The sequence below is a fragment of the Tupaia chinensis genome, unplaced genomic scaffold (genome assembly GCF_000334495.1).
Source record: "Tupaia chinensis unplaced genomic scaffold, TupChi_1.0 Scaffold149964_1, whole genome shotgun sequence".
Taxonomy (NCBI): domain Eukaryota; kingdom Metazoa; phylum Chordata; class Mammalia; order Scandentia; family Tupaiidae; genus Tupaia; species Tupaia belangeri.
In genome coordinates, this window is record NW_006209805.1 from 330631 (window position 1) to 338937 (window position 8307).

The window sequence follows — 8307 nt, forward strand, 5'->3', positions numbered from 1 at the left end:
GAGGCGGCGCCCGGGGCGGGGTGGGGCGGGGCGGCTCTGCGCCCCCAGGCCTGGGGACAGGCAGCAGGGGGGGGCTGGGCCTTAGTGGGAACACCGTCCAGAGCGCTGACCTTCCCCTGCCCTGGCTCAGCCCCGTGGGGACAGGCCGCCCGGGAAGGACACTGCCAGCCTTGTTGTCTCGGCCGGCAAGCTGGCCACACGGCTGTCCCTGTGTCTGTCCCAGATGGCCACCTGCCTGCTGGGTGGGGACACGCCACAGGCAGCTCCACATGCCCCATGCACTGGGTCTCTGGGCCGCTACCCCCTGCCGGGCCCTGGAGCCCACCTGAGTGCTGGGGGCGAGGAGCAGGGCTGGGCTGTGGTCACCATCCGCCCGCCACTTCCTGCCCGGCCTCCATGGGCCAGGGTGGGAGTGTCCCTGCGGAGCCGCAGGGGCAGGGGTGCTTGGGCAGGAGCCAGGAGGCACAGCCGGGCGGGCCCGTGGGTGGGGGCCCAGAGTGTGCGCATCCTCTGGGCTGGGGGCCAGGCTGGGCCTCCTGCTTGTGAGGGGCAGTGGGGACTGGGGGACTTTAGGGAAGCAGAGCTGAGGCCTGACCCCCTCTGAGGAGCTGCATCCGATGTGAGGGACACGGAAGAGGCGGGGGTGGCAGAGGCCTGGCTTGCAGGGATCATGGGGCTGGCCACAGGCAAGGGGTGGGCCTCCACGGGGAGCAGGGGACTGGGACGCTAGCTGATCCGGCTTTTCAGGAGGGGCCTCCATGCCAGCAAGCTGGATCAAGCCTTTCCTGAACTTCACGCTGCAGAACCCAGCTTCCCTGAGGGGGGAGGAAGGGAGCCAGAGATGCCTGTGCTGGGGCCCCTGGGAGGCACCGGGAGCAGATGCCACAGCAGGGGAGGAGCCAGGCAGGGTCACTCGGCAGGGCACAGAGCCCTCGCAGACCTCAGCGAAGCAGAAACCTGGCCCCTGTGAGGTGGGCAGAGTGCCCAGCGCAGGGCAGGTCTGACCCAGCCGCCACCCAGACAGGCCTAGGGGTGGTGCCACTCTGGCGGGAGGACAGGCCTCTCCGTCCGGCTGAATGGCATGGGGGCGTCATCGGGGTGCCTGGAGCTGGAGTTGTCTGTGCTGATGGGAGGACCAGGGCCCTGCGAGGGCAGGGGCTCCAGGAGGCCATGGGGGCCACGGGGAGTCGTCGGCCACAGCAGCAAAGGCCAGCCTGCAACTTCAGCCCCTGTGGGGTAGAAGGCTGGGGGGCGAGAGGTGAGGGCAGTTCCCACTGCACGCCCTGTTCAGCCCGGGCCTCCTGCCCAGGCAGACTGCAGGCCCTGGGAGTTCTCAGGCTGGGGCAGAAGTCCAGAAACCCGGCTCACACTCCCAGCTCTGGAAGTGCCTGGGGAAGACGCCCCCACCTGCCTTTACCACCCACTGCGAGCTCTCCGGGTGCAGCCCACTGCCCACGGGGTAGAGGGAGGCTGGCCTCGGGGCTGCAGAGGGGTGGGTCTCCCTGGGCAGTGACAGGTGCAGGGGAGGTCAGCGTTAGGGTACACCGGAGGCTCCGTCAGCTGCAGGAGGAAGCCGAGGCCGGTGTGGATGTCTCCTGGCGTGTGGAGCGTGGTGCTCGCTGCGCCGTCCTGGGGCCCAGGGGTGCGCCCAGTGTGGGGGGTCTGGGCCCAGGCCCGGCCTAGCACCTCTGTGTCCTTGGGATGGCCAGCACGCTCTCTGGGCTCGGGCTCTGGAGACGACAGTGCAGCCTGTGAGAAGGACCACGCCGTCCCTGGGACCAGCCCAGGGTGGGGAGGTGGGCGTGGGGCTGGTCCCAGGGAGTCCGTGGCCTCGGTGTGCCCTCCTCAGCCTGTGAGCCTCCGAGCCCCTCGGCCCATCCTGGTCTGTCAGGCTCTTCTGCGGGCAGAGGTGTGTCCGGGGATGGCGAGCAGGGCCTCCTGAGTGCCAGATGGGAGTGGCGGGCAGATGGGGCCTGGGGCTGTGGGGCTGGGGCAGTGGCCCAGGGCTTGACCTTGTCCTGTGTCCCCAGGGTCCTGGCGGCAGAGACCACGTCCCAGCAGGAGCGGCTGCAGGCCATTGCGGTGGGTCCCCTGGCCCACGGGACAGTGAGGGGCTGAGGCTGGGAAGCCTGGGGTGGAGGGTGGGCGGGCGGGTACTCCTGAGCCTCCAGTCCTGGGCTCAGACCCCTGGGAGGGCCGGGAAACGGAGGCTGGCGCTTAGTACGCAGTGCACCGGGCTGGGGGTGAGTGCGGGCAGCCGAGGGCGCGTCCACGTCCGGGCAGCTGGTCCGGGAAGCCCCCTGGGGTCTGCCCTGCCTGCAGCCTGGCCTCACGCCAAGGTCAGGGGCGCATCTCCACGGGCCAGGAGGACCCCACTGCAGACCTACCGGGCCCCTGGCAGCTGTAGAGGGGTCCTGGACCACTCCCCTGGCCCCGCCCGGACCCGCCGGCGCCCACAGGAGAAGCGCAGGAGGCAGGCAGAGATCGAGAGCAAGCGCCGGCAGTTGGAGGACGACCGCAGGCAGCTGCAGCACCTGAAGGTAGGCCAGGGCCGCCTGGGGCTCACCCGACCCCGTCCGCCCGCCCGCCTTGACCCCGACCCTGCCCCTAGTCCAAGGCCCTGCGGGAGCGCTGGCTGCTGGAAGGGACGCCGCCCCCGGCCTCCGAGGGGGACGAGGACCTGAGGAAGCAGGTGCAGGAGGACGAGCTGAAGGCGCGGCTCCTGGAGGGCTCCGTCTCCAGGTGGGCGGGGCCGGACGTGGAGGCGGGGCGGAGCCCGGTGGGAGCAGGGGCGGGGCTTCTGGAGGGCTCCGCCTGCAAGTGGGCGGGGCCTAGGACGTGGACGGGGCCCGGTGGGAGCAGGTGCGGGAGGGAGGCGGCGTCTGTCCCTAGGATGCGGACCGGGACTAGAGCTGCAGCACTGCCTCCCAGGGCTTCCTGGCGCCAGCCCAGCTGGCCAGCTCTCGGGGCGAGGTGCCGACGGAGGCTACAGGAAGCCCGGGGAGGGGCGGATGGGAAAGTGGCCGGCCTGTCCCAGGACAAAAGGCCTGTGGGTTCCGGGCAGGCGGGAGGCCCAGGCTCAGCTCAGCTGGGAGCAGAGGGGTCAGGGCAGGGGAAGTGACAGCCGGAATTCCAGATGTCTGGTCTGGTCCGGGAGCGGGAGGATGCCCAGTCCTGGGACTGGCGGGCCTCACCCTGGATCTGCAGGCTCTGCTAGGTGGGGCAGGGGTGAGTTGGATAGGAGTGCACAAGGGCAGGGTGGGATGAGGGCAGGCACCTCCCTGGGCCTCAGTTTCCCCAGCTGAGCAGAGCAGGCAGAGACCCCTGGTGGCCGTGGAGCTGCTGGCTGACTTAGGTGACAGAGGGGCTGAGCGGGCCTGGCCCAGCAGGGCTTGGCAGAGACTGACAGACCGACGCCGCCTGGCCGGTGCAGAGCCCACCCGTGGGCCTGGTGGGGGCTCAGGCAAGCAGAGCCTCTTTCACCCCCACAGCCTGGAGGACACCTCAGGCCACCCCACAATACTCTGGGGGTCCTTGGCCACTCCCTGCCTGGGGTGATCAGCTTGCTGGTTAGCAGAGCCGCCCGGAGGGGCAGGTGTCTCGCTGGTGCTCACCCGTCCCAGCCCACAGACAGCCCTGCAGGAGCGGCACCTGCCCTGGAACCCACAGCCAGGATCCCAGCCTGGGCCGGGATTTAATCCCCGCTCTGCTCTCGCAGGGCTCATGGGCCTGTTCTCTGGGGTTCCAGTCTCCCTCGGAGCACACTTCCTGTTAAGAGTGAATTTGAGGAGGCAAGCAGCCTCTGGTTAGAGGTGGAGGGAGCCGGCCCTGGGACAGTCCCAGCCCTGCCACCTGGCCCCTGCTGTGCCTCCACATCCCCATGGGGCAGGGCTGGATGGGAATGCCTCCCGGCTGCTAGGCCTGCCAGACAGGCCAGGCGGTGCTGCATCCTGGGGAGCTGTGGCCCTCACTCACGCCCCTCCACAGGCTGGAGAAGGAGATCGAGGCGCTGGAAAACGGAGACGTGGTCCCGGCTGCCGTCCCAAGCCCAGCCCGGGGCCCAGCACCAAGCCCGGCCCGGGAGGAGCCTAAGGCAGAGGTGGTGGTGACTTCACAGCAGGTAAGGCGGTGAAGGCCTGGTCCTGCCCTCGCAGCAAGAGCTCCCAGCGTGCACTGTGGCCTTACTTTCCTGTCTTGGGGACAGAATAGCCATGACGGCGCCTGCCTGAGGGACGCCCACTCGGATCGGGTGTCAGCCCTTTGCACAGCTGGCAGCTTTCTGGGTCTACCCAAGGAGAACTCCTACTCTACCCTGAAAACCCACACCTTCCCGGAAGCCCGTGCCCCACAGGAGTCTCCTGGCAGTGTAGTTCTCTTCAAGCGCCTACTGTGTGCAGGAGCTGTTTGTTTTTTTTTTTTTTTTTTTTTGAGAGGTTTTTGCTATAGAGTGCATACGCTCACCAGAAAGAGAGACAGAGAGACAGAAAGCAAGAAATCACCCCCTGAGCAGTGGCCGCACTGCAATCCCTTCTCCACTCTCCTCTCGGGATCTTGGGCATGCACGCACATGCGCCCAGTGTGAGTTTAAGCCACCGGGTCCAGGACTAGAACCACAGTCAAGTACATGGGAGTCCAGCAACATAGCCATTACGCCACCTGCTGGTCCCGGGCTGTTCTGAATGCTCAGCACAGCACACCAGCTAACCCCAGGGCCGACCTTCGGGGCCCACGCTCTCTCCTGATGGAAGCCAGAACCCAGGCCCAGGGAGGTCGAGAGGCTGGATCCAGGCCACCCAGCCGGGAGCGGGGTGTTATAGGCCAGACCTTCACTCCAGGCTGTGTAAGGCCAGGTGGGGTGATTAGACCCGGAGTCGCAGACCCCGGGTGTCCACGTCGACTTGGGGCAGCCAGCCGCTGCATCCTCAGAGCTCCAGGGCATGCGGGGTGCCTCCTCACCTTCAGCCGAGCAACACAGCTGGAGGACATGTCCCGCCTGGGAGCGGGGGTGGTGGGCACTGTCCCCCCGGGCCTGGGGCCCTGTGCACGCCCACTTCCTCTATCCCACCTGCCGCTGGTTCGCTGACTAGAGTCCAGACGTTCGGGAGGAGACCAGGAGGGACAGAGCCAGGCCTGCGGAGCCCGTGCCCGCCAGGCAGGAGGGCACGTAGTAGGCCCCCGCTGCGTGGCCAGCCGTGGAGGGGCGTCCTGGTACTGCATTCCCAAGGAAGCAGCCGGGAACTGGGGCTGGCAGGCTGCTCACAGGTGTGGGCTTTGACGACAGACCAGGAGTTCTGCCGGCCCAGGCCCAGAGGAGGCGTGAACCCAGCTCAGTCCACATCCTGCCCACGCAGAAACCACAGCGTGTGGGAGGACACCCGAGGGGGGCGGGAGGCAGACCACCCGGGTGGGCGGTGGGCGCCAGTAGCCCTGGGCTAGGGCCTTCCAGGGCAGCAGCCTAGACTCCAAGGCCTGGAGGCAGGAGGCAGGAACCGGTGGGCAGAGCTGAGCGGGAGGTGGCGGGCGGGCTGGGGGTGACCGCAGGCACCGCCCTGCAGGGATGTGGCCCGGAGCCTAGGATTGCCTGGAAGCTGCAGGGGACCAAGCAGGAAACAGCTGGGTCTGGGGTTACCCTCCACGCCAGGCCTTCCCTGCCTCCCACCCTGCAGGGCACCAGGCAGTGGCTGCAGGGGCGAGGTGGGCCAGGCACCCTGACACCTCTTTTCTCTTGCAGACCCCGGTGGCCACGCCCAAAGGTAGGACAGCTGGGAGGGCCATGGGCCGTGGGCGCCCTCTGGTGGCCAGGGCGGGGATGGCGGGCAGGCTGGAGTCTGTTACCACCAGAGTTGGGCCCACGATGTGGGCGTCTGGGGGTCGGCTGTCGGGGCCAGAGGGTGCCCAGGGAGCCCGTCCTCGTGCCAGGGGGTTTTCTCAATGTCCCAGGTTGGGGGAGCAGCTGTGTCCTTGGGGCCCAGGAAGCAGGTCGGTGGGGCAGGTCGGGCTCAGACCCCCGAGGGTGCATTTGGAGCTTGGGCCTGCACCCCACCCCCGTGCCAGGCCTGGGGTCCAGCCTCTGTCCCCTCGTGTCCCAGGGGCCCTGGGCAGGCAGGCTGGCCCTGGTTTCTGGTCTGCGTAGAGAGGAGCCTGCAGGCAGGTCCCCCAGGAGCCAGGGCACAGCGCCCAGGAGTCAGACCGCGTCAGGAAAGGGCCCAGCACACGGCCCCCAGCTCTGGCCCAGGAAGCAAGCAGATCTGAGGCCCATGGGACACCCCGTGGGTGGGCGGATGGCAGGCTTGCAGGTGACGCTCAGTACACATGTGCACACGTAACTAGCGTAGCTTAGGACAGCGTGTCACACCCCAAGTCGTGGCACGCAGAAGCGTCCCGTGTGCACCGGATGTTCGCATGTGCACTCAGTGGCCCATCCCGGGGCAGAGGCTGGAAGTGTCCCAGCCTGACTCGTGTGTTAATTATAAGGAGAGTCGTCTTCTCTTCCTGTGGAATTAGAAATGAGTAATTAACAAAAATCCATGCGGCCTCTCAGGGATTCTGTGGAAATTGTCTGGGCTGAGATGGGGGCCGGGGCGGGGGCTGGCCGTCTGTGCTCCGGAGGAGGGGATTGATGTCTGCTCCAGGTGTCCAGTCACCGGAGGGTCGGCATGCAGGTGTCCGGGGTGGGGGCTCCGGGCCTTGGGGGTCCAGGTGTCCGGTCACCAGGGGGGGTCAGTGTGCAGGTGTCCGGGGCAGGGGCTCTGGGCCTCGGAGGTCCAGGTGTCCGGTCACCGGGGGTCAGTGTGCAGGTGTCCGGGGCGGGGACTCCGGGCCTCGGAGGTCCAGGTGTCTGGTCACCGGGGGGTCGGTGTTCAGGTGTCCGGGGCAGGGGCTCTGGACCTCGGAGGTCCAGGTGTCCAGTCACCAGGGGGTCGGTGTGCAGGTGTCCGGGGCTGGGGCTCCGGGCCTCAGGGGTCCAGGTGTCTGGGGGCCCAGACTCATGGATGTACTTGGGCATCTGGGAGTCCAGGTGTGTGTGTGTAGGTGTATACATGTGTACATGTGTGCACACACGTGTGTACGTGTGCTGCACGCACAGGTGTGTATGAGTGTGTGTATACGTGTGTACACATGTGTATGTGTGTGCACGTGTGTGCATGCATGTGTCCGTGTGTGCATGCAGGGCTCACGTGTCGGGCCTGTGCCCCCTCCCCCTGACCGTCCTCTCTGCCCTCCCTACCCAGGAGAGAAGCGTGTCCCCAGCACCCCCGTGAGGACAGCTGATGGCGCCACCATGATGAAGGCAGGTGGGTCGGTCCCCGGCTCGGGCCCCCGGGGCCAGGCGCGGTCCTGGGGGCCGGTGGGCGGGTGACTGGCGGGGGCTGTGGTCACGGCACAGCCCGGGCGGCCCCGGGAGCCCTTGCTTTGGCGCGGTGTCGCTCTCCAGCCCAGCTTCCCGGGGAGACGGGTCCACGCATGGCGGCTCTAACCAGCGCCTCCGCAGCTCCCTCCTAACCTCGGGGCTTGCTCTGGAGGGGTGGCACACGGGCTTGCCCACGCCTGTACTCGTGCTGCACACGCAGATCCCCGCTGCTCAGGTCCCTGGGCACGGCCCAAGCTGCCCGGGAGGGAGGGAGTGGCCACCCTGGGCCCAGGGCCGCCCGCTGTGCTGCCTGGTGTCCTGAGGCTCTGACCCCACAGTCCAGGCCGGGAGCCCGGGACCTCTCATGGGGCCAGCTCGACCTGCCAGGGCTCGGCGGGGGGCCCCCGTGGCCAGCGACTGCAGCATAACCCTCCCCTCCGTCAGTGCTTGGGGCCCATGTGGGCGTGGGGGCAGCGGCCTGCCTGGCCTCGTAGAGGGGTGGGGAGAGGCTGGGAACTGGGACCGTCTGGGGGGCCAGGCTGCAGGGGTGACATTTACGTAGGACTGGGGTGAAGGCAGGAGTCCCTGGGAGGGCGCCCCAGCAGAGGTGCAGTGTGAAGGCCCTGGGGCAGGGCTGGGCCTCTGAGCTGGGGAGACGAGGGTGGGAGGGGGCCGCAGGGCCTGGGCTGCCTGGGGACTTGGGCTTCCGAGGGAGGGAGTGGGGGGCGGGGCTCGGGCGGAGGAGGGCAGGCCCTGCTGTGGTGCTCACAGGCGCCCCCTGGTGGCTGCAGGGAGAACGACTGTGCGCAGCCGGGAGATCAGGTCTAGGAGGGGGAGCTGGGCAGGAGGGGGAGCTGGGCAGGACGGGGCCCCTGGGGACGGGGCTCCGGGGGATGGGGCTCCGGGGGACGGCGGGGGCTGGGCAGGACCGTGGGCTCCCGGGGGGGCAGCGGGGG

The 8307-nt window shown here is 68.4% G+C and overlaps 1 protein-coding gene across 1 annotated transcript in view; it reads left to right on the plus strand.

The window, feature by feature from the left end:
- Nucleotides 1–8307, plus strand: part of PALM (paralemmin) — a 26849-nt gene that overhangs the window by 10249 nt on the left and 8293 nt on the right. Inside the window, exons 5-11 of the mRNA XM_006171745.1 lie at nucleotides 1126–1258; nucleotides 2031–2082; nucleotides 2460–2540; nucleotides 2612–2742; nucleotides 3988–4120; nucleotides 5732–5753; nucleotides 7233–7295. Of these exons, the coding sequence (XP_006171807.1) occupies nucleotides 1126–1258; nucleotides 2031–2082; nucleotides 2460–2540; nucleotides 2612–2742; nucleotides 3988–4120; nucleotides 5732–5753; nucleotides 7233–7295 (615 nt within the window). The remainder of the gene's footprint in view (nucleotides 1–1125; nucleotides 1259–2030; nucleotides 2083–2459; nucleotides 2541–2611; nucleotides 2743–3987; nucleotides 4121–5731; nucleotides 5754–7232; nucleotides 7296–8307) is intronic.